Below are 26,056 nucleotides of genomic sequence, written 5' to 3'. Positions count from 1 at the left end.
CTGATGCTGGCAGGATTAAGGGGCTATAAGAGCTCATAAGTGCTGGTGGGGAGGAGGCCCATTAAACAGAGAGAAGCTTGTCTTCTTAAAAGGGATAGAGTGTGGACCCTATGTTATTGTTGTGTTGTAGCCCAGGGCATTGTGCTTTCTGTTGTTATTTAAACCGGTGGACTGGGCTAAGGAAATTAGGGAGGAGGCGGCCTCATTGGGGCACACTACATTGTGGAGACACCAACGCCAGAGGGGGCACAGCGACAGGGGCTGCAACAAGTCCAGTGCCCAAGGAGCCAGTTACTGAGGCTGAACTAAACTGAGGCCTCAACACGAGAAGATGTTGTCTACATGCCATCTGTGAGGCATGAGGCATGATAAAGGAGAGGTTTGGAGTCATGCCCATAAGGCTTGAGGGTATTATAAGGCACCTCCTGAGTGTGGGACCCAATAAGGGGTCCAACAACCCACAGGGTTTAGAGAAGTCTGCCAGGACTGACCGAGCAGCAACTTGAGGGCAGCCTCCCAATTCATCATTTATAGCAGCAAAACGTAGCAGACGAGATTAGTAGGTGCCCATAGGGCAGAGCCAGCACGGTCACGGTGCCCTAGAGACATCATGGCCATCCCTGGGGAGGCCATATCGTGACACTCTCATCCAGTTTATCTGACAGCAAACCTTTTGGATCTCTCAACAGAGAGGACAACATTTATCAGAAGATTAATTATCTACTGCTCTTCATACAATTATGGAAATAGTTAAGGATGTCCCTAACATTAACAAAGTAGCCGTGGTGACATACATTGCCCAGTATCCTGCAAAAGAAACTTTGGAGCAAAAATGTCATTTGGCAAGCTGCAGAGAATAGTCTCCTCTCACATGGTGAAAGGGAAACTGTAACACCCGACTGTCCAGGGTTGCTCTAAGGATCGTAAGCACTCCACCAACAGCAGCTTCTTGTGAATGGAACTGGAAGGCTTTCGGCTCAATCAAGACAAAAAAGAGAAATAGACTAACAAATGAACGCACCACCAAGCTTGTTTCTATTTTTCAAAATCTCTTGCTTCTGGAGAACCAGTCAGAAGCACAATTAGTGAAGAAGATGCAGCGTGATGATAAGTTGCCCTTGCCTACAGACTCATTGGTAAAACCATCCTTTAGTGAAAGAGAATGTAATTCAAGTAGTTCTGAATCAGATTTGCCTCAATCCGACTCTGAAATGGAACTAATAAGTAGTGCAAATGATTCTACAGAGTGAAACTGGAGGTGCGCGAAGACCTCAGTGGAAGATAGTTAAACTCTGTTGAAGTAGATGAATGGATAACCATGGCATATCATGCACAGTTCTTTGAGTGTGCTAAAATTAGTGTGTTAACAGTTTTCAGTACCTTCATTTTTTTTCTTAAAAAATGTAAGGGAAGTGCATGCTATTGTGCACCGTCTTTACATTTTTACCAGTATTCCAATAAAAATAATGTCTTTCTACATAACACTCTGAATTTGTTTAAATATAACATTTAAACCATATAAAGAGTGCAGTATTTATTTTTTTTCCTAATCAAATATTTCAGTTCAAATACTTGTGGCTATTGGGACACAAAATTAAGATGGGGGTACTTTTTACATTTTGTTTACTAAATATAAGTCAAATAAACATGCTAAACCAGATCACACTATTTAGGGCACTGGAAGTTTTCCAATTCAAAATTTTCCAGAAAACCCACATCTCTGCTACTGGCCAGGAGTTACAGGTTTTATGATTTGCCACTGAGTTAGAAAGACATTGGCAAGTTCAGTTGGTAGGTGTGTTTCTCCACACTAAGAAAATCCTTTCATCATCCATGTGAAGAAAAGTTACTGTCTGCAAACTGTTCAGAGCTTCTTCAATGAAGGGCTCTATATTTTATTTTATATTTTACAATAAAACAAGTTACCTAAATAGAAATATTTACTTTTTATGTAGGCAAGTCATCTCTAAGCTCCAAAAAGTACACTCAAATTCAAGAAAACTGACAAAGCAAGAAGAAAATGTGTATTAACCATTATTTTCAGGTAAAAAAGTGGTCATAAGCAACAAATTTGTAGGAAAAACCCAATCCCTGGTCTCACATTCAAGGTATCAGGAATATACCATAAACCAAAGAATTCCCAGTCTCATCACTAAGCCCAACTGGGAAAGCAATCAATTAAATAAATATACTCTCTGAAGGTGCATGCAAACTGCCTTTACTGGCTGGTACTGTGCAACCAATTAGTTTGGAGAAGAACAATTCCCCCCCCCCCCATTCTATAGGTCTGAATGCTGTCAAGGAAGCTAATGTTTCTAACCAGCAAGTCTCCAATGTCCCCAATTATAGCTCATTAATTCAGATAATTAATTTAAAATATTAAAGGGATAAATAACCCTAAATAGTTCTCACACTATACAAATAAAAATCACATGACTCCATTTGAACTGGCTAACAAACAATCTTGCCATGATATGTTTTTAAACAAAACAAAGGAGTAATTTCATTTGCTAAGGAAAAACCCTTATAAATTAGGTCTTTTGTTGTCTTTAAAGCTGTACTTTATCCTAAGTCTGCACTGATTAGTGCTTGCATAGAATATACTTTTTAAAAAGTACACACATCTAAGCACTAAGAATGTGTATCATGTTAACCAAACAGAAAATGTAACATGGAAAGAAGGTAGCTTTTATGGAAGAAGTCAGGAGGAAGATGGAAGGTTACTAAACTGGCAAACAGCTCAATCTACTTTAATTCTTGCTTTGACTAATGCTTATAAAATGCCATTGTTGGCACCAGAATGAAAGAGGTTAGGGTACACAGAAGAAAGTTGCATTGATAAAGCGGTGTAGTTGAATGGTCTGTGCTCCTATCCTGTGGAGGAGTAGAAGTGAAACAGAAGCTAAATTGCAGTTTAGCTTTGCTTACAGATAGACTGCAGGGGAAAGACAGAATGAGTGTGCATCAGTTGATCCATGAAACTCTTATTCTGCAATAAGTGAAGCTGAACTGCAGTGGCTTACCCTTGCTTCATTCAGGGTTCCCAAGCCACAATTCACTGCTTACTGAGGACAGGAGCAGATAAGACAAAGAGGCTCCTGAGAGTAAGCCTCCCTCTTCTTTAAAACAATGTCATTTTACATGCATCTATGCCCTGAGAAACCTCAGGGATGCTAGCTTCATTACAGTTTAGAAAATTCTTATTTTCTAGTCATCAAAAATGTAATAGTAGAATAGTCTATGAAAAGCCATCTAATGGCTGCTTGATGGCCTAAATAAAGAGTGGATGATAGGCATGCATTTATTTCACAAACACACACCAAAACTGGCAGTGACCCTTAACCTGCAGTTAGAGTAGAAATGCCAAGAACTGTTCATAAGATGATATTCACTACCTTCCTACCTCTTCCAATCAGGGTTGAGGTACACTATTGTGCAGGTGCGAAGAACTGGCAGTGTTGTTCGCTGTGCTATGCAATATGGGCAATGCCAATTTATAGTAGTGTCAAACCATCACTTTTAATGTTCACTAACTTCACTAAGAATAACCATTCAGCACCCGGAAAATGAAGTTTCATGTGTTTAATATAATGATTATTTAAACATAAATGTAAAAACAAAGTTATTCGCATAGACATTGTACCCAAAGAGAGAGGTAACAGAATTACATAATCTGCTGCATGATCTTACAAGTACTCACATGATTGAGAAATTTGCTATCTTTGGTGGCCCATCCTATCTGCATCACTCCTGAAGTGATTACTTTGACTTCATAGTACCAAATTCCAGAATCAACACAGAACGTACATCGCACACTTTCAAAAGATGAGGCATCACATCGAGCCTGACAAAACCAAAGTGGAAATCACATTTAAGTAATTAATAGTGGACATTCACAACATCATACAAGAAAAAAATTTAAGAGATCTTCAACTTCAGTCCAACTGCAGCCCTCCTCATTCGCAATGAATGGCCATGTAACAGCTTTCATTAGAATCTCATTAGCAGTGGATCAAATGGAAGGCAGCCCCAGAAAAGAACAACAGGAGTGATCAGGGTTTGATAACATCTATTTAAAGATTTAAAAAGGACAAAGTGGAAAGCCCAATATATAAACAAACCATTGGGCATAAATACCAAGGAGGAGAAGAAATTTAGTGTTATGGGGAATAACATTTAGAAAAGGAACTTTTAACCTGAATATCAGGGCAAACTTCTCTGTAGAAATGGAAACACCACAGCTTTTGGCTTTTATATTAAACAGGGAAAGAACCAACAGAAAATTAAGTTTAAAGATTAATTCTGTACAAGGGGGGGAAAATGGTCAGTTGGGTCTAAAGAATTTCTTCGAACTTCTGAGACTTAGACAAGGATAGTATATTACATTGATCCTTTCTGGTACTGAAAGCAGGTTAATGATATTAAAGGCAATTAACAAAGCAGATTTTCTTTACTAGTTTGAGACAAGCTTTGAAATATTGCCTTGCTGATCCCTTGGAAGAAAAAAATGGGAACAAAGAGAAAAAACTGAAATGGATGAATCTTCAAGTGGAATTTCACAGTAAATCAAGATATAGCCTACCTCCAGTCCATGTGGTGAGATCTTAAGGTATTCACTGACATCATTACTATTCAGCATGGCTCTAATATTGGTCAAGTCAACCTTCTCATATGTAAACTCTCTGCCTTCTTTTAAAACTGTATAAGAAAAATAATTTACTTTGAAAAGTGCTATGGCAGTAACAATTCAAACCCAATTATTCGATCCCACTGAAGAGCTACACTTTAAGAAACCAATTCACTCTTGACAGATTTTACCGCAGCTTTGGCAGTGGACCGGCTTAAATGCAATATCATTCCCAGTGGCACCCCACTGGGTGCTAAATATTTTCTGAACAATCAAGGACAGTCCCTGCTTCTGAAAACATAGTCCTACTAGGTAACTGCTCCTCTCAAGGAATCTCAAATGCTACAGGGACTGGAACACACAAGAATCCAGCTACGAAATTCCCATAGACACCAATCTCCACATCCATTTCACACTTACTCAAAAACCTATGGTGTAGCATTTACCCCATGTTATTATGAATTATCTACTGGTTGTTAACCATCCCATAAACGCGATCAGGAGACTGCAGAATGCCAGGACTGCATAGACCCAGGAAATGCAAATCACAGTACTGCTATATGCTATGCCATAGAAACTGCTCTCTAGCTTTTCCTCCAAATCATTCCCCTTCACACAGGGGACAAAGATGCACTTAGCCCAGGGGCAGGCAATTATTTTGGGCAGAGAACCACTTACTGAGTTTTGGCAAGCCATTGACAGCCGCATGATAGGCAGCCAGGGGCAGATAAATATTCATTTTCTAAATTTTTAAGGGGCCCTGTGGGGCGGATAGAATGGCCAAGCAGGCCGCATCCAGACCCCAGGCCACATTTTGCCCACCCCTAACTTAGCCCAACAGGTTGTGAGATTAACATGAAAACGATAATTTACAAAATACAAGTCTTATTCAGGGAGCATAATATATATGCCCCAGACTCTTTATAATGCAACTTACTGATGCTGGCCTAACACAAAAGCAAGATAAGCCACTGTCTAAGGTCAGCCAAGTAATTTTACCTTTTTATCCCAGTGCCTAAACAAAGGCAGACCATTTCTGGGATCTTACAAATCAACTTGGCAAGTCACAATTTTGGGCCCACTAATTATCATACCAGGCCACGTACAACATAATGACATGCCAGAGAGCTATTCTAGCTACTCTTCATTAGTTTCTTAATTATGATAATCCATCATAGTTGTTGCAGGGGGTTGTGTGTGCATGTGTGAGCACACACATGCATGCAGCAGCCAGGCAGCTGTGGAGAGCAGCTCCGTAACTCCTTCCAGGTAAATCCATGGGGGGTGGAGGGGAGAGGAGGCACAGACAACACATCAGGGGGGCAGGAGGTGGGGGGGCACATGCGATGCATGGGTGGGCACATGCCCCCCATGTCCACAGCAGGGTGCGGGGCTGCAGCGGGGCTGGATCAGCTCTGGGCAGGAGCCGCCTCCACAGCCTGGCAGATGAGACCTGGCCCAGGAGGGAGTGTCATGCTCCCTTGGCTGCCAAGTTTAGGTGCCATCATTGCAGCCCTGTACCTCACTGTGGGTGCAGGAATCTGGGAGGCACATGCTCCCCCACTCCCTTGATGCTTGCCTGTCCCCTCCCCGTGCCCCCAAGTGTCCACACCCCCCACTTCCCCACATACCCACCTTCTTTTGTACACTGGGGGGCTGGGGGCAGCAGGTTGGGAGTGAGAGGTACCAGCAGGACTAGAGGGGTGGGGGTGGGGCTTGCAAGTGAGGGGCAATGGCATAGGAATTTGCAGGGGCAGGGCACCAGTATATCAGGGCTGCTCAATGTCACAAAGCAGCTGGGGGGGGAGGGGGGGGGGGGGGGCGCGCCCGCCACGGCGCACAGTTGGACCCGCGTCTTCATGTTTGAAGGCAGCAGGGGGAGCTCCCATTTTCCATGATAAAAAAACAAACAAACAAAAAAAATCAAACAGCAAAATATACAGATATTTAGAATTTACTTTATTATAATAATTGAGGCACTGGTAGGCTTCCAAATGACTTTAAAATTGTAAATGTATCAATAAAACACTGTACTCAACTGATACCTATATACATCTATACACACACACTCACACACACTAGTGGCATTTCATTTTAATCATGGAAAAAATGAAGATTTTGGGGGTTTTAACCAGAGAATGAATTTATTCACCTAACTTCTGAGCGCAATTACATATGCAACTAAGATTTATATATACAAATATGACCAGCTAGATTACTGATAAATGTTTGTACTAAACATGGTACATCTGTACCCAAAATACAGATGCAACTCCCAAATGTCTAGAATAAATTAATCCATGCCCCTGCTACTTATACTTACATAGATTGTCTAAACTCCACTGGGCACAGAATCCAACTTGGCGTTTTAAATAATCTGGATTATCTGTCCATTTCTCTAACAAGTCAAGCTGGTCACTAATGCAGGATTCAGAAATGGTCATTTTATTTTCACCTGTGATTTAAAAGTGAAAAAAGAACAGGTAGTTCAAGAACATAAGACAAAAGGACTTAAGACTACTGTATATATACACACAATATATATTTGTTGTCTTAAATCTCAGTATTATAAAGTGTACCTCCTTCCCACCAATTTTTAACAGCAGGACAATACCATGTAGTGTTCAAATATTTTACACTTCATTGCATTAGCCATGCTCTACAGTGACTATTAGCAAGGAAAAACAAAACACTTTAGTTCTATTAACAGGAGATTTTTCCCACAGTCATTGACAGGCCTTGAAAAATCTCTTTAACCTTACAAGGTCTCTTAAGGAATAATTTTTTCTCTAGCTGAGGAAAGCTAAACATTTTTTCTACCTTCTTTCCAGAGGCACTGGGGTCATTCCAGCAACAGTCTCTTCCTGCTCCTGAGTGCCTAGGGCTATGCGAAACGCCTGCGTTTCATTTCAGTTTCAGATTCAGTGCTTTGGAGGGACAGTGTTTTGTTTCGATGTTTCATAAGGATGTCCAAAACTGCTGTGTTTCGTTTCGTTTTGTATTCAACGTGACAGGGCAGCTCTTGGGGCCAGATCTCCTACCAGCCCGGCAATCTGTCTCTATGGGGCAGTCCGCCCAGTCTCACCTGCCACAACTTTGCTGTTCTCATTAACTGATGGTATACCATGGGAAGCTGCCCATTACTGCCCCGATGTCAGGGAGTGTTATCTGTGGCTCCAACCTCCCCTACATCACAGTCCATGCCTCGCAGATGGCATCAATGTTCTTAGCATCTCTGGCCCCACACTGGGCCCCATGATCCTCCAGTCTGGACCCTAGCTGGATCCCTCCCATCAGGTGGCCTACTCTGCCCTCATTCTGGGCTACCTAGCTCCCTGTACTCTTCCCCTCTTGAGCGTGGCCCCTCCAGGACCTCTGGCCACACAGGGCCTGGCCTCACCTCCAAGGCCAGTCGAAACCCCAGGCCCTTGGCCCTTTTGACCCTTCTGGTCCTGGCCCCAGCATTGACCAGTTGAGGGTACCTCAAGTCAGGGTTCTTGAGCATCTAGCCCACTCGCTCTCATGGGTCTGCCTTCTCGGCCCTACTATGGGGTTACCCACCCAGCTGTGGGAGCTGAGGTTATTAAGGCGCCCTGACCCGCCTTTCACCAGGGTGGTAACTGGCCTGGCATTTCCTGGGGGCTCCCACGCCACTAGGAGCCCCAGCAAGCCACCCATCCCCAGCAGGGTGCAGTTTTAGGTCATGCCCAGGGCCAAGAGACTCATAGCCATCCCCATAAGCTCTTGCCCTTACCTCCTGGGTTGTTTCTGCTGCAGCTCAGCTACGCAATGTGTCTGCCTGGCTGGCAGCAGCAGACTGCAGCCTTTATATACTAGTGTTTCAAAATGGCTGCTGCTATCAGGCACCTGCTGGATACCTGACTCAGCCCTTAAAGTGGCAGGCACCAATAGTGCCCTGTCACATGGTGTTTCACAGGGACAGCGATTCGTTTCGGTGTTTTGAATCACCGTCCCATTTCGTTTCGGCCTAAACTCTTTTGGAGCTGTTTCGGAATTTCAACAGTGTTCCTGTCATAGGCTATAATGAGGAATCACAAAACTGCCTATAACTTTTGTCATTTCTTGCCTGATTCATGTGAAACTTGCAAGGGTTTCTGGGAAACTGCACCTGAAAACTGTTCAAAGCAAAACTAGTATCTCTTGCCGGCAGCAGCAGCATGCTGTCATCCCCATGCAGATCTGGGGGTGGGGGAGTCTGGCACAACCCCCACAGCCCTCCTGGGGGGTGCGGGTCCCCAGAACTGCATGCAGGATGACAGTAAGCTGTCGCTGCTGGCTGGGGCCAGCACCAGCACGGGGTTCTTCCTGGCGCTCAGCACAGGCTGCACCAGACAGACTTGGGTGCTGGCGCTGACTCCAGCCGGCAGCAGCAGCATGCTGTCATTTGCATGCTCCGCAGCCGGTGAGTGCAAAGCTTTAAAAAAAACAAAAACAAAAACTAAACCCACAGTCACCAGCTCTGGCAGTGGTGATTGGGGCCTCTGAGGGCTCATGGCAGAGCCCCCCAGCTTAGCAGGGATCACCCCCCACCCCCGTGTGGCAGCTGCTCCATGGTGTGGGTGCAACACAGCTCGGCAGGGCATGCGCTGTATGGGACCTGGGGTGGTTCCAGCAGTCAGCTGGAGCTCCTGGTTCAATTCCCAGCTCTGATCATCCCCTCAACTCCTACCTGGGGGCACGGCCCCCAGATCTACATGTGGGGTTTCAGCAAGCTGCTGCTGCCGGCTAGGGAAATAGCCCAGAGCTGCCGCCATCCCCAGCTGGCAGCAGTAGCCTGCTGTCATCTTGCATCATCCGGGGGGCTGTGTCCCCTGGGAAGAACTAGGAGAAGTGATCAGAGAGCTGGGGGAAAGATTGGGGAGCTGGGGAAATCGAACCCGGAACTGGGGGAAATGTTCAGGTATCTGAACATTCCCCCAACCCCCAGTTCAATTCTCCAGCACCCGGTTTGACTCCCCAGCACTGGGGTTGGAAGGAACCTCAGGGACAGATCGTTGTCACTGGCTAGCTACAGATGTCAATATCAGGGCAGTCCTTCCCCCTGCCCCTCCTCCCCCCCCCCTTTCCCTGCAAGCCCACCTTCAAAACAGCTCAAAAGACTTCCGAAACGTTTCAGAAACATCTGAATTATTTTGGAAATTTTCCAAAATGTTTTGGATGTCCCATTTTGTTTCAGAGCCCTGCGTTTCATTTCAGATTTGGTGTTTCAACCATCGAAATGCCCAAATCCGAAACTAAACAAAAAGGCCGCCGAAATTTCGCCCGGCCTACTAAGCATACATTTCCCTACAGTCCCACTTCCCCGAATCCCATTCCCTGTCAGCCAGGTCTCAATGAGCACTGCATGGGCATGGTGTACTAAATTTAACAGTTGTTTTGACTGCATGCATGAGGGCAGCAGGTAACAGATGTGACCAGATGAAGGAGATAAGACAACTCCTATTACCACAGAATAGTTTTAATTTTACAAACAGCACTAAGCTAATACTTACTTGTTTGTGCAAACTTCTCCAGTGCTATTAGTGCAAAAAGCATCACTGTTGGGTGAGACTGGAAATTCTAAAGGACAAGATGACAAGAAGAAATCATATTAAAACACATGCCACAGTTTTGTAGAACAATTTCTTCTGGTTTAATATAACAAAAGTATGTTTCTTAACTGTCCATTTATGTTTTCAAGGCTCTTTTTACAAGACAAAGGAATTCAGATACTAGCATGACAATAGGCATAGAACAAGGAAAGGAAAGAGGATGAAAGCTCTGTATTGTTAAATAGCATCTAAATGATTTAAAAAAAATACCTGGTGCTGAGATCTGATGCTTTCTTCACCATTTTATAACAATTCTAAAAATCAGCCAACAAACAAGTAGTCAAAGGTCCTAATTCACATTTTATACAAGTGGTAATATCTGTTAGTGCTTGCAGATGTGAAAAAAACAAAAACAAAAACATCCCTGGCACTTTACTTTAAACTCAGCGCACTCCTACCGAGCCCTGCGCATGCCCAGAAGAAGCAGCGCATTACTTCAACCTGGATAAGTCAATCTCTATAGAGACTGAGCACTTTAGTGGGGCTTTTTCGTGCTTTTATTTAATAGTCAATTGAATCAGTTTTAGCTAAGAGCACCAAAACCTCCTGCTGAAGTGCCCTACCTATACAGACTCTGTGGAGCTGGGCTGAAGTAACATACTGCTTCTTCTGGTAAAACACAGTTTTTGTTTTTGTGGGGGGGGTTTAAATGTCTGCAAGCAGCCTGTGTTGCTGGATTCACTGCAATGGAGTTGTTCCTGGGTTACAACAGGAAATGAGAATCAGCTCCCCTTCTCCCATGACTACTAAAGCTCACTGAAGATCACTAAGAAAGAGAGCCTACAAGATGAACACTAAGACAAACTCTATAAAACCCTCTCATTTTTCCAATTTATATAATCAGGATGTCTTATCCAAGTCATTCCAAAATTTAAGTTTTCTTTGCTAGGGATTGGGTGAAAGAAAATTCCCAGCTAAAAATAACCATTTATTTATGAAGACACAGAAATAATAAAAATGAAATTTAAATGTCAACTTTAATATGCATATTTAAGATGTACTTGTTAGGTTTTTCAGAGTTTTCAATATATCCTTAATGCAATTAGAACAAATAAGGGAGACATAAGCAATGATTTATAGGCAGACTGGTACCAGGCCAAGATAGTTTGGCAAACAGCAGTTTATTTCATAATCAAACAACTAGAGCTCTATTAACAAGTGAAAGTTTCAGGTACGTTAGATCAGCTATTTCCTTTGCATTTAGTAAACTGAAGGAGGTAAATAATAACAGCATTTGACATTTATGTAGGTGCTGTTCATTCAGTGCTCAAATGCTTTAAAAAGGCATCATTACCTTCTTGCATCAACAGAAAAGCTAAGGAACAGAAAACATCATTGATTTGCTTGGGGTTATATAGAACAATGGCAGAGCTAGGAAGAGCAGGCAGGCTTACTGACTTCTTTCTAGGTCCCCTAACCAAAGGCCTATTCTATAAGAAAAAATGAAGTGGTCTCTCCTAAAAGGGACAGGAACAGGATGTCTAGATGTTTTAGAAATTTTGTGAGCTTTGTTAAATAATCCAACTAAATGCAAATAGTGCTGCAAGATCAAACACTGGTTGGTGCACGATTGATAATTGATATCTGTTTATCTACACCAGCGACTCTCAACTTTTTGTACCTTACGTCCCATCTACATACGGTCAAAAAATCCTGGTCCACTGGTTGCCAAGTGGGAGGGGAGGGGGTCCCCCAGCGGCCAATCAAAACACGCAAAAGCGAAACCTGAAGTCCTGCCGTGGCACTTCCAGCTTCGCTGCCGTGACCTGAGTCCCCCCTAGAGGACCTTCGTGTCCTACCAGTGGGATGTGTCCCACCGGCTGAGAAACCCTGATCTACTCAAAACAGGAACTGGGTGGGCAGTAGTAGATCAAGATTCCCTTGGACAGGTGGGACCACAGATCCCAACCCAGGAAGAGGAAACTCCAAGGATGAAAAGGTATTCAGTCTGTAAGGCCAGACATTGACACCTTCCCCCTGCCACCAAGTATCTATTCTAGCTTAAGGGGGAAAAAGCACTTTAAGCCAGAACAAAACCCAAGATAATTCTCCTCTACTATTCTAGAACAAAAAGATCTTAGGAAATGCAGAGAACTAACCCTTCATCTAAAGCGTATAGCTTGATAATGTTTTTAAATACCTAACTCAAGATACACTTTCATGGGGGTAAACTACAATGTCATTTGGCTAAAAGTTTTCATGAGAGAAAGATAGATAATAAAAAAAACACTTTAGAATAGCATAAAATCATAGTGTAATATCACTTAATGTGGACAGTGCCAAGACACCTCACCTAGAGAAGTAGTGAATTAAATGTTACTTAACAGCTACCTTGTTTCTTGGCACCAGGATCCAAAGAAGAACATACAATTACATGCTGCAGGGCATATTCTTTCAGCAGTTTAAGTGCACCTGCATAACTTGCATTAATGTTAATGAGAATTGGCAAGGTCCGACTAACCATTCTCTAACTAAATTCAGATACAATTAGGTCAAATTTTCTATTAACATGTAAACTGAGTTTGAAATTAACAATTTTGCTGGTGATAAAATGGAAGGGAAAGAGCTATGAACATGTTAGAACACAGTAGGGAGGAGAGCTTGATTATTTTAGCTGGTATCTATTTTCTGATTTTAAGGAAAACTCTTATATGCTTATATTTATTTTAAATATAGGAAAGATGAAGATTAGACATTACTAAAACAGAATGCTGAAGTCACTTCAGCAAAGCAGCAGCATACCAAAAGCACTAGCATTACTTCAGAACTACTAGATTTCCCTGGCAAAGATTTGTACATGGCCCTTGATATTTCTAACATGGCTTCAAATTTCTATTGGGGTCAATATGTAGCAATGTTTCTTTCCCTCCCACAACTCTGTGCCTCCCCACATTATGCTAAGAGATCTGGATTTAAGAGGATTGTTAACTTCGTTTTGCTCATATGCAAAAGAGGAAAAATTGTTTTCTATACCAGCAAACTAATGCTAAGTTAATGATATAACAGCTTGGACATCAAGGTGAGATCACCACTGTACAATCTGAGATCCAATAGGGGTTGATAGAATTTTGCTGGTTTCTATAGAATGTTTCATGTATTTGCTCAATTCTAAGACAATTCTAAGACAGGGTAACATGGGAGGGAAGCCCCCCATCTTAAAATAGAGTATGGCGAGGGGGCGGGGGGCTGCCATGGCTCAGATTCCGAACCGTACAGAGTCGGGGCTATGGCTGCTGATGCTGGCTCTACATATCTGCACCCCACCATCTCCCCACAGTGTATCCTTCCCACATCATCTGCTTCCCCACTGCCTACACCCCTGAAGCAGTGGGAAGGATAAATTAAAGATGATCCTCCAATAATTACATTCTATACATGGAAAACTATAACAAATTTATAAAAATGTCCATGTATTGAATCTAATTATTGGGGGGAGTCATCTTTAATTCAGGGTAGTCTTAGATTCAAGTAAATACTGTAGGTACCTTCAAAAGAGGAATCATTCTAAACTTCAGGGCTTGCACAGATTTACCACAACTGTTTCTTCCAGAAGAGTTACACATTCAGAACCAGAGGAGTATGCTGAAAACCTCCCAATGAAATGCAAGGTTACCCCAAAAAATATAAAACAAAATGAGGAAGGTAGCAGTGGCCTTGCTGTGTTCTCATAACAAAAAGAAATTATTTTATGCCTTTATTTTATGCAAAGTCAGGCAGAAGGCAGGTAGCACAGCACCTCAGAGGTACCACCATATCCTATCTTCTACCCAACTTGAAACTAACAAAGTTAACCACCTCTCTCAAAATAAAGTGGCAATTTTGGAGTTACGTTCTTGACTACATTCATTTTCTCTTGGATAACGTTTCTTGTCAAATGTTTTCTGGACTACTGGGCTGCTAATATACTGAATTCTACAGACACCACAGAACCGATGCTTTGTGATCTTGATGAGTTCTGAAATATACTCTGCATTGACCTTCTACAGCAGGAGTTTTCAACCTTTTTGGGTCAGTGTAACCCCAGTGGCTGGTAAAGAGGGAAGGGGTCCCTTGGCAGCCAGTTGACAAGCTGGGGGGAGTGGGGGCAGCAGCCAAACAGCCCTGGGCGGTGGAAGTGTTGGCGGCGGCACCCACTGCCGAGTACCCCCCTGAGGCCATCCTAAGTACCCCAAGGGGTACATGTACCCCCAGTTGAAAACCAGTTTTACAGCATTTCTTACAGCTAGCATCAAAATAGCTACGATCATGTGTGCTGTGACTAAATGCTTTCTTACAATAGTTAAAGCTGACCCTCTTGGGCATGAACCAAAGTCTTTAGGAGGAAAGATTAACATAAATAGAAAAGTAGGGCTGAAAAGGACCTCTGGAGATCATCCAATACTATCCCTGAACTGAGGGGGGAGGGGGAGAGAGGGTATGAAACCTCTCTACAACACCTCCATTAATTGCTATGCCTCTCAGAGCTGCAGCAGTGATGTTTGTCCCACCATGAAATTTCTGACCTGCCAGTGGTTTCAAGGGCCAGATGATACTGCTCTGTGGGCAGGATCCAGCCCATAGACAGCATCTTTCACACTCCTGAGCTAACCTGTTCTTAAATTCTCTCTACCTCCCCAGTGAAAGAGATTCTCTAAGCTCCCTTGTTAAATATTGGAACATACTAGTCTAGATACTAGTCTAGAGCTAGAAATGTTCTTCAACAGCCAACCTTTGCTGTACCTTAAAATGACTTATTGTCCTATCCTCAATGGACACAAAACAATTGATCGCCAGTTTATAACTACCTTTCAAATATTGGAATCCTGAGATCGTGTCCTATCTTCCCAGTCTGCTCCCATACACCTACAGTCTTCTCTTTTCTTGGAAAAGAAAAGGAAACGAAACAAAACAAAGCAAAGCAAAACAATTCTTTGAGCCTTCCCTCACAGCTCAGGTTTAAAAAAAAAAAACACAACTCTTATTTTTGCTTTTATCCAGAAAAAGTTTGGCTTTTAAAAAAAAACCATAGTATTCCAAAATTGCACACAGTATTTCCAGATGAGGCTTTGGCAGCTTTGAGTAGGGAAGTATGATTATCTCCCATGTCTGACATATGCTATTCCTGTTACCTCAGAATAAGAGTTTCCTTTTTTGCAACAGCATTACCTTGCAACTCAGCCTATGATTCACTTTCTGCAGTAGTACAGCTTAACCCAAGGACTGGCAACTTTTTAAAGCCATGGGTTGAAACAATCTGGCTTCAGTCTGGCATGAGCCAAATGGCTTCGGCAGCATGTCAACACTTTAGGGAGTTTGCCTGCACGTATGCCAAGATCAGGCAGCTGTGCCAGTGCCACTTCTCTCAGGCACCACTTCCCAACTGGGGCATGAGTGCAGCTTGCAGGCACAGGAGAGCTGCACTAGGGCTGGTCAACTGGGAACTACACCCACACTGCTGCTGCTTCTCCCCAGGTCCCTGCTTCAGGTCCATAACAAGATACAGCTTCCAGCCAGTAAAGAGCTATGCCAAAGCTGGGAAGCAGAAAGCTACTTCTGCACTGCTGCCACTTCCCTCACCTCCTCGTCCAGCTGCAGCATGGATCCAGCTGGAAACTGCCCAGCCTCAGCTTAGTTCCCCACAGCTGGAAGCTGTGCCCATGCTGCAGCTGGGGAGCAAAAGTGGGGAAAAGCAATGGTGATAAGGATGCAGCTGCCAGCTGTCCCACCCCAGCACACTTATCATTGCCCAGCCCAAAAGAGCTAACCACTGATAACTACTTAAAAAACTACTCAGAGCAGTGAACACCCATAATTCTGACAAACTCATCTAGACCACCTTTCCCTAGTTTGCTTATGAGAATGTGACATGGGATAGTGTCAAAAAAGTCTTACTGAAAAATCAAGATATAATTGCATCTAATATTTCCCTCTTATCTACTAAGCCCATTATTCCAAAGAAGTAAATTAGATTTGTTAAGAACAAATCCTGTCAAGTCAATCCATGGTGACTGGTTGGGTTTTTCTAGTCACTGTATCAGGCTGAGAACCATTGTCCTAGAGGATTTCTCCTGCTGGGACCCATTTGCAAAGATCCATGGCCTGTCCCTCACTCCTGACCCACAGCTCCCTGCCCCCCTCTGCCGCCCAGCCAGAGGGGCCCCCAGCTGCCCCTATCCTGCTTGGGCTGGAGTATGATGGCTGTTGCAGCTCCGACTCATGCAGGCTGCAGTGGGGCAAGTCCAGCCCCAGCAAGAGCTAAAGTGAAGAGGAAAGGCCTGTGGCACCCCTCCATTGCCCTGGGCTGGGGTTGCTGCGCCATGCCAGGCAACCTGGTCATGGTTTCCCAAGCAGCATCTCCCAGCCACCCCGCCCCTGTGAGCATGGCCACCAGTCCTGGTGCCACCAGCCCAACCAAAACTGAACACAGTACTCCAGATGTGGCCTCACCAGTGCTGAATACAGGGGAATAATCACTTTCCTTGACCTATTAGGAACTTGTTTCTGAACTTCAGAGCAACCATCTACAGTCACAATATACAATGCTATACCTCCTACCTTTGTTCCATACCCTTTTCATTCTGAATGAAGGATTTCAACTGGAACATTCCAGTCCTGCCATTAGTTCCTCCCACTCTGAAACCAGAACTATGCTGTTATGGATACTAGAGTAACATGTCAAATTCACATGCATTTTCCATTTTAATATTTCTAAATTAATGCATTTTTACATTCATATGCTTTCCTTAACAACATCTCTTCCACCCATATCACAGAACCTTGACAAGAAGGCTGGTATGGAAAGTATGTCCTGAAAATGAAACCCAGATCTATTACAGCACTCAAAGCCCTTGTTGAACGTCCTTTTTTAAAACCAGAGCAAAGGATTGGACACGGAAAGTAGAGGGGCAAATCGGGAAACTTCAGGCCTTAAATGTATGAGAGATGTAAAACTAACACCATACTACTGATTCAATCCATAGGCCCAAAGTTCCTTTATAGTCGTGTTTTGCACCACAGCTTTTATTTATAAATGGCAATATACTAGATGTGTATGTACACACAGGCACACACTAGACTATGTGCCATTGGCTGTAACTGAAACATTAGCACGAGTCAAACAAGCTGGGTATTATTCAGTCTTTTATACAAAGACTTGCTTTGTGACCTTGGTGAAATTTGATTAAATACTCCAATTTTAAAAAGTGGGAAAATTGAAACACAGATTACCATTGTACAGAGCTGCTGAGATCCTTGGCTAGTGTAAAAATGTATACAGTCTGCAACATATTATAAAGGAATAAAATAGCTGTCAAGCTTACTGTCTTCCTATGAAGATGTTGCTGACTAATTTTTGACTTCTAATTCCATTTTACACATCATTCCCTTTATACCATGCAGGTACATTCAGATCCCAAAGTCTTAATATGTTGTATACAATTCATGCTTGGATATTCACCCCATAATTTTCAAATCTTTTCTAATACTATTTGCAGGTCAATTTTGCTTTAAAGGCTTTAAACTACCCAATGCCTCGGAATGCAGTCTCAGGCTTAAAACATTTTCTTTTCATGTACTGTACTGGTAATGTATGCCATCTGGCATGTCAGATTGCCTGAAGTTACCTTTGGTACCTAGATACGATGGACATTATTTCTCAGCCATTCTCAAAATTTGCTGGGGTTTGCTAGCCAGGCTCTTGACATTATTTTATATTGCTTTTTTGTTAAAATACATGCATAGTACTTAAAACACTGACCGACAAAACAGATGAGAGTCCCAAATGGCTAGGATTGCTTCTAACTGAAGATGGGCAGAATTCACCCCTGTAACTCCAGGGACCTCACCCCACCCTCACGACAATACTTTTAGTGAAATACTTGTAGAAGGCAGAGAACAGAAATTTTAGAAAGAAAAAGAACAGTCAGCACCACAGAACATTAATACAGAGGATCAGGGACACTGTCCTTATTCCAAAGGAATATTCAGTACTGTATGCTTGATCTTTGAAGTCCTAATAAGGTGACTAATTCAAATTTGTTCCCTGTACTTTGAAACAAAAAAAAGAATAGTCTTGTTATCAATGAGTATTATTGTGTAGTCTCCGGCATGCACAGCACATCACTGCCAATGCCAGTGGATGAACAATACTAGCAACCTAGTGTTGTCTGTTATATATCATGCCATTCTCTGTACTAAACAAACACGTTTATTTTCATGGGTATTTTCATTAAAACTTTTTGTCGATTATTCATTAAATGGACACTTTCTATAACTAATATCAGATTGTTTGACATTATCAACATTGATCACAAAGCTAAAAATAATTTGCATTGATTATTGAAGGTTGGACAGATGATCATCGTAACTGGTAGGGGCTATATACAAAAAACAGGGTTTTAAAAAAATATGATAGTAGAGTAAGATAACACTTGCTAAGAATTGAGAACATTTACCTGTTACACATACTGGAAAAAAAAAAACTTAGAATACTAATTTGCTTCAAAACTTACCAAGCTTTGAAGTAAATATTCCAATATTCCTGGGCTGAGTAAGCCTATGCTTGCAGGACCTGTAAGAACACTACACATGTTACAAGCAGTACAGAAACTTCTGCTACAGTATGCTTAATCTATTTAATTACCATGAATTTACCCACAAAGTTATTTTCATGTATAATTCTGCATCTACCTCCTCATTATATCTATAAATATTCAATTAATATGTACCCTGAGAGAAGTGTACGTGCCATTTTAACAATCTTCAGCCTGGTGCCCGAGTACCACTTAAGACTATGCATTTTTTAAACAATCAGGCAAGTCAAGTTTTGCAAGTCAGGGCTAAAAGAATTAGCTCCCTTAATTGCTGGCATGAAAAAAAAATCCCAAACAATGCCCACAATATCAAGTACTGCCAACTTGACATTTAATCACCTACATTGCCACTGACATTGCGGTAACTGGCCAATTAAAAAAGACCAAAACACTGTCCGCCTTTCAAAAGTGTAGGAGGAGAAAGGGAGTTGAAAATAAAACCCAGGAACTGACATACTGGAACATACATAAAAAACACAACCATAAGATAGCATCAACCTCATCATTGCCAGAGTTTCTAGAGAAACACCTACTCATACAGAATTATAAGGAAACAACACAGAACCCTAATTTGACCTGTTATAGTTGGAATGTGGGAAGGAGGAAGTGGTGCTTGTACTTCAGATATGCACCTTAACAGCCAGAGATTTTGCAGGAGCTATATGTAATGCCTTCTGTTTTGTTCTTTACTGCTGCCTTGGAAGCAATATTTAAATGCTATTTTTATACTTGTGTTGCGAAAGTGATGCATACTTTAGGCATTTATAAAAATATATTAATTTTAAGCATCTTCAGAAACACAGCACAAAAGTCTAATTGGTAAATAAGACACTAATCAGTAGAAACAATATTTTCACTGTCTTGCAAAGTATTATAATGGGAATAAGGACAATTTTAAGAAAAAAGGGTCACAAGTACAGAACTCAACACTGTTCTTTTAAATATATGGTTCTCAATCTTTTTAAATGCAAGGCACCACCTCAGAAAATGCCAGCTTTTAGCTTTCACTCTTTTTGACTATAGAAAAAAAAGACAGAGTCATTTTTCTGTTGCAAAGAACTCACAACAGGTCAGAATATTTTTAATACTATGGATTCCTATTTGAAATCTTGGGGTTTATCTTGTGAATCATGTTTGCATGCCAAAGAGTTCTGGCATTGCATGGCACCCTTGAAAGTATCTCAAGGCATGCTGATTGAGAATCACTTTTTTTGTTATTTTGTTTTGTTTTTTTTATAGGAAAATGTGTGTCCCAAGTCAGATTGGCCAAATCAATTGCAAATCCGTGAGTCATTCAACAACCATATGTGGCCCTGCTACCACCTCCACCCCCACCTGGGGCTTCAGATGCTTCCAAATCCTTTGGTGGGCATCTGACATGCAGGCCAAAGGCCAGAGGTTTGGGATTCAGATGCCCCTGAGTTTTGCTTGCCCATAGCCATATGGCGGCAGGAGCAAGCTAGGGAGAAGTCCCCAGTTGCCATAAAGTCAGCGTATAGCCAAGATCTTCTCACTGGAAGTGAAAGTGGAAGGTTAACTATGCATAGTGTTCTGCATTTTCAGATTTTTTTAAAGTGTGTGTGTGTAAAAAAAAATTTAAACCAATTTATTTTATTTTCTTCCTTTTATCCTGATTTCAGCCCAGTTTTTATGTTTGGAAGATACACCCTGAAAAACGCCCAGAAATTTATATATAGATATCTCTGTATCTATAGAGATATCTAGAGAGAGAGAGAGAAAGAGAGAGATTTATATATAGATATATTTGCAGGATATATATATATATATATTTCTAGGCGTTTTTCAGGGTTTATCTTCCAAACTTAAAAACTGGGCTGAAATCAGGATAAAAGGAAGAAAAGAAAAGAAAAAAAATTGGTTTAAATCAGGGAAAATAATATGCTCCCATAGTGGTGAGGGAGGGAGGGACTGGAATAAGGCTGGGACTAGTAAAGGGGTGGGGGGAGGGGCACGGTGCAGCCCATCACCACTCCCAGGGCTGCAGCAGAGAGCAAAGCAGTGGGTGCATGGCATAGGGTGGGGTGGGGGGCATGTCTCTTGCTGCTATGCACCCCCCAGGAGGGCTGTGGGCTAGGGAGCTGTGCCAGGCTCCTCCTAGGGGGGGCGTATGTGCCCCAGATCTGCATGCAGGACAAAAGCAGCCCGGTGCCCCAGCCAACAACAGCAGCCTACTCTCGTCCTGTGTGCAGATCCAGGGGCACGCGCCCCCCCGGGAAGAGCCCAGCGCAGCCCCCCAGCCCACTTGGGGGGCAGCAAGAGCCATGCCCCACCCACCCCACTGATAGCTCCCCCTACTTTGCTCCCTACTGCAGTCCCGGGAGCAGCCGATGGGCTGCGCCATGTTCCTCCCCACTGCTGCTGGGTTCCCCTGGCGCTTGGGGGAAGGGAGAAGTGGCACGCGGCTGGAGGTGGGGGTTGGAGGAACAACTGCAATGTAGCTAAAGAAATTGTCTTCCGAGACCTACAGAAAAAATTACTAGTCTCTGGTAGAAAGAACACACATCATTAATAACTACCTGTATTTCCATACATTCTCTTTAATGTTAACAATTTGGTTCTTTAGCCAGTAGGCAAGATAATGAAGTTTTCATGGAAATACTCTCTTAGGTTAATTCTAGGACAGTGCTGGCATTGGTCATTACATCAAGCCTATGTATCAGAAAATCCTGTATTGCAGAGACTCAAAACAGCAAATTCAGTACAATAGTCAGTTGTTTCCTGGTTATTGATGGCTGAACCTTTTCAATATTTTATCATTAAGTGGATAGGGTTAGAGCAGGCACGCTAGGTCTTACCTAGCCAAGTGCCTGTCAAGAACAGCCAGGGTGCAGGGGCCTGGGATGAACTGCCGCCACCTAACGCTCCATGATGCTGCTGTTCTGCCTCTTGCAGGGAGTGGGGTGGGGGAGCCAACGCCAGTGCCGTTGGCCTCAGCTCCCCAACCCCCTGTCCGGTCCTTGGTGCAGCTTGCAGGGAGTGAAGCGGGGAAGCCAAGGCCAGAGCTGCTGGCCTTGGCTCCCCAACCCTCTGTCCGGTCCTCAGCGCAGCTTCGGAATAATGGAGGCGCTCCCTCATGCTTGGAGAACTCTGACTGGCTGTTTCTGTCAGCCAATCAGAGTGTGAATAAAGCATTACGGACAGACAGGCAGGCTTAGGCTTTTATAATATTAGATGATCTCTATTCCACAATCAGCTAGGAACCACCCAGCTATTTAACAGAGAATACTGAGGCAATGAACAACTATGGACCACCCAAACATAAAGCTTTCAGACTGCTCCTACTTACCTGCTAGTTTCTCTGCCAAACAGCCCAGCACTGCAGTTGTGTTACGATGTTTGGCTGGATGACAAGCATCTTGGCATGCAGCAGCTCCACTCAAATTTAGTATTTCAGTTAACTTCTGCAGTGCATCCTAAAACAAGACAGAATACAATTTAACTCTACTGAAATTAAAGGATCTTTTTTCTGCTCAGCTAATTCAGTACAGCCCAATGTGTGTCTTAAATCCAATATCAACACTAAGAATGGCATCATATTACAGGTGAAAAGCAGTGTTTTACCTGTTTCAAAGCCTGGGAGAACAGATCAGCTTACCTAGAAAAACTAAATTTCATAGTTTCATAGTAGCTAGGGTCAGGAGGGACCTGAACAGATCATCTAGCCTGACCCCTTGCCACAGGCAGGAATGAATGCTGGGTTCACAAGACCCCAGACAGGTGATCATCCAACCTCCTCTTGAATTTGCCCAAGGTAGGGGCGAGGACCACCTCCCTGGGAAGCTGGTTCCAGATTCTGGCCACCCTAACTGTAAAATATTGCCTTCTGATCTCTAACTTAAACCTATTCTCCATCAGCTTATGACCATTGTTCCTCATCACCCCAGGTGGTGCTGGAGAGAAAAGGGCTCTACCTATTTGCTGTTGATCTCCCCCGATGAGCTTGTAGGCAGCCACCAGGTCCCCACTCAGCCTCCTCTTGCCAAGGCTCAACAGGTTCAGGTCCCTCAGTCTCTCCTCGTAGGGCCTATCCTGCTGCCCTCTCATCAAGCGGGTGGCCCTCCTCTGAACCCTCTCCAGGCTGGCCACATCCCTTTTGAAGTGCGGCACCCAGTACTCCAACTGCGGGCTGACCAATGTCACATAGAGGGGGAGGATCACCTTTCTGGACCGGCTTGAGATGCACCTTTGGATGCATGACAAGGTATGGCTGGCCTTGCTGGCTGCGGTCTGGCATTGGCGGCTCAAGTTCATCTTGGAGTCAATCATGACTCCCAAGATCCCTTTCCGCCTCTGTGGTTTCAAGAGGGGAACTCCCCAGCCTGTATGTATGCTGTGGATTCCTTCTCCCAAGGTGCAACACCCTGCATTTGCCTACGTTGAACCCCATCCTATTCTCATCTGCCCACTTTTGTAGTCTGTCTAAATCTAGTTGCAGCCTCTCTCTCCCTTCAAGTGTGTCCACCTCGCCCCGCACCTTAGTGTCATCAGCAAACTTGGACAGCGTGCTTTCGACCCCCTCGTCCAAGTCGCTGATGAAGATGTTAAACAGTGTGGGCCCGAGGACCGAGCCCTGGGGTACCCCACTGCTCACATCTCACCAGGCTGAGTACAACCCGTCCACCACTACTCTCTGGGTGCTCCCCATCAGCCAATTTTTGACCCATCCGACTGTGCAGGCATCAATGCCACAGTCGTGTAATTTATTGATGAGGATGGGGTGAGAGACAGTGTCAAAGGCCTTCTTGAAGTCTAGAAAGACTACATCCAAGGCGACACCATCATCCAAGGATTTAGTTACTTGGTCATAAAAGGCAATCAGGTTGGTCTGGCAGGACCTGCCTTTGATGAACCCATGCTGACTGCCCCTGAGCATGATCTCCCCTGCTGGCCCCCCACAGATGTGCTCCTTGATGATTCTCTCCAAGATCTTCCCGAGCACTGAGGTGAGACTTACAGGCCTATAGTTACTTGGGTCCTCCTTTCTCCCCTTCTTGAAAACTGGGACCACATTAGACAGTTTCCAATCACCTGGCCAGATGACCACGGATGCTCGTACAGCTGGGCCAAGGGCTCCGCAACGACCCTTGCCAGCGGCCTCAACACCCTTGGGTGGAGGGCATCTGGACCTACAGATTTAAAAATGTCTAGCCCTTCCAAAAGATCCCTAACTACATCTGCGCTGACTGAAGGCCTGATAGAGCCCCAAGATTGTCCCTACCTCTGGTAGGTGGGGGCTCAGTCCCTGTTCAAGAAAACAGAGGAAAAGAAAACTGTTAAAAATATCAGCTTTCTTGTCTGGCATAGCCACAAGATTACCGTTTGTGTCTTGCAGGGGCCCTACATTGTCTGGTGCCCTCTTCTTGCTCCCAATGTACTTGAAGAAGGATTTTTTGTTGTCCTTAATCCTGGACGCTAGCCTGAGTTCCATCTCTGCCTTGGCCTTCCTAATAGCCCTCCTACACTCCTGGGCCAAGGAGGAGTACTTCTCCTTGATGATAGCTCCTCCCTTCCACTTTTAGTCCTCAGGCAAATTAATAAACTATTTCCAAATGTGCCAAGATATGTCTGGAAGTACATGTATTTCGTGTCGCCAACTGAACAAAAAGTGCTAACATTCCCTTAATTTCAACAGTCAGTAATACACAGGTAGCAGAAAGTACAGAGCAGCACTATGAAAACTGTTTACTCTGTTCCAATGTCCTGGAATCCCCCCACCTTCCAAAAAATTTTTTTTTTTTAATTGAAAAATCTTATTAAGATAATTATAAGTGACAGAAAAAGCCCTTGATCCAACTTCATAAATCACTCTATAAAACCATAAAATATTTATATTTGCTCATATGTTAGCCTTTTAAGCAAGCAGGAAAGCAAGACTAAAAGAACTTTATACCAAAGCTTAGTTTATCTTTGCTAACAGAGGACTAAATTCAGAGTAAGTCTAGAGTAACTCCACCAATTTCCATGGAGTTTGACATGTCTTTGGCTAAAGTGAGATCAGCAATTACTCCAGAGATAGGCAAAACCAGAACTCCAAATCCCTCCCATTTCCTAGCTTTTTGGGAAACCTTCAGTTATGGAATTTGGCTCAGAATCTGCCCAACTCAACTACAAAACTAACAATGACTGTATTCTGGAGTCACTCGGACTATTACAGTGATATAATTTAAGCTGGACAGTCATGCGCACTTTGAGTCATATTCCAATCCCCATTGTAAACCAATGCAAGATACGTATACCTGCTATTTGCATGCAGGTTATACAAAAATCTAATTGTGCTCAAACCAACAGGTAACACAGCTCCGCCAACTAGAGCTGATAAACAGTGTTGACAGAGCAAAAAGAGCACAGGGAGTAAAGAATGACTGAGCCAGAGACTTGGTGTAGAAAAATGCAAGTAAAATTAGACCAATGACACACTCAGAGACTGTTCTTAGCTAATGTAAGATTAACTCTGTTGAGCATTTTTTTAAAGATACTACTCCATGGGCACATCTACATGAGACGCTTAATGCACAGAAGACTAGTTCTACTGCGCATTAGCATGGCGGGCAAAGCCTGTCCTAATGCACAGTAGATTTAGTCTAATGCGCAGTAGTGTCACAAAAAATCCATGCATCTGCGCTAATGTGCAGTAGTGCTGATTACAGCATATTAAGTTAGTACCTTTCATTATAGGTACTAAACTTAATGCACCGTGATTATGGCACATTAATGAACATGTAGACACACCCCACAACATTTACAACATTGCCAATTAGAAGCTTTCCAGTTTCCCATCCCATGGCAACTGATATTGCAGGAACACCGATGCCAAGCTTCAAGGCACACAAAATATTGAAGAGGATTTAAAAAAAAACAAACACATGAGCTAAATGTTGCAAGATGGGGTGTTCTGCATACTCAATGGGATTTGAGGATGCTCAGCACCAAAGATTAGCCCCAATAAGGCCAATTTATTTCAATGTTTAAAAAGGCCAAGAGAAGCTGATAAAAGATAATTTATACAGTTAGAATCATAAAATAATAGGGTTGTAAGGGACTTGGAAGGTCATCTGGCCCAACCCCCTGCATGAATGCTATTCCTAAAAATCATCCCTGATAAATGCTTACTTAGCCATAAACTGGATAAACTAACATAACAGGATGATTTATTTTGATCTTACACAGAAGGTTCTAAGTCAGTATTCAGCGCACAATTTTTTTTTTCTAAAAAGCTACAATATCGG

The 26,056-nt window shown here is 43.1% G+C and overlaps 1 protein-coding gene across 5 annotated transcripts in view; it reads right to left on the bottom strand.

Moving 5' to 3' along the window:
• The window catches only part of RSPRY1 (ring finger and SPRY domain containing 1), a 76,077-nt gene that overhangs the window by 12,489 nt on the left and 37,532 nt on the right, over positions 1 to 26,056 (bottom strand). For all 5 annotated transcript variants that reach the window (XM_014611003.3, XM_019497712.2, XM_019497713.2 and 2 more), the window contains 6 exons: positions 22,117 to 22,243; positions 18,729 to 18,787; positions 10,141 to 10,207; positions 6,951 to 7,082; positions 4,583 to 4,698; positions 3,701 to 3,844 (listed from right to left, as the gene is read on the bottom strand). In XM_014611003.3, the coding sequence (XP_014466489.1) occupies positions 3,701 to 3,844; positions 4,583 to 4,698; positions 6,951 to 7,082; positions 10,141 to 10,207; positions 18,729 to 18,787; positions 22,117 to 22,243 (645 nt within the window). The remainder of the gene's footprint in view (positions 1 to 3,700; positions 3,845 to 4,582; positions 4,699 to 6,950; positions 7,083 to 10,140; positions 10,208 to 18,728; positions 18,788 to 22,116; positions 22,244 to 26,056) is intronic.

This window comes from Alligator mississippiensis, chromosome 10, assembly GCF_030867095.1.
Source record: "Alligator mississippiensis isolate rAllMis1 chromosome 10, rAllMis1, whole genome shotgun sequence".
Lineage (NCBI taxonomy): Eukaryota > Metazoa > Chordata > Crocodylia > Alligatoridae > Alligator > Alligator mississippiensis.
The sequence above is the reverse complement of the archived record's forward strand: the minus strand, read 5'-3'. Positions and strand labels throughout refer to the sequence as shown.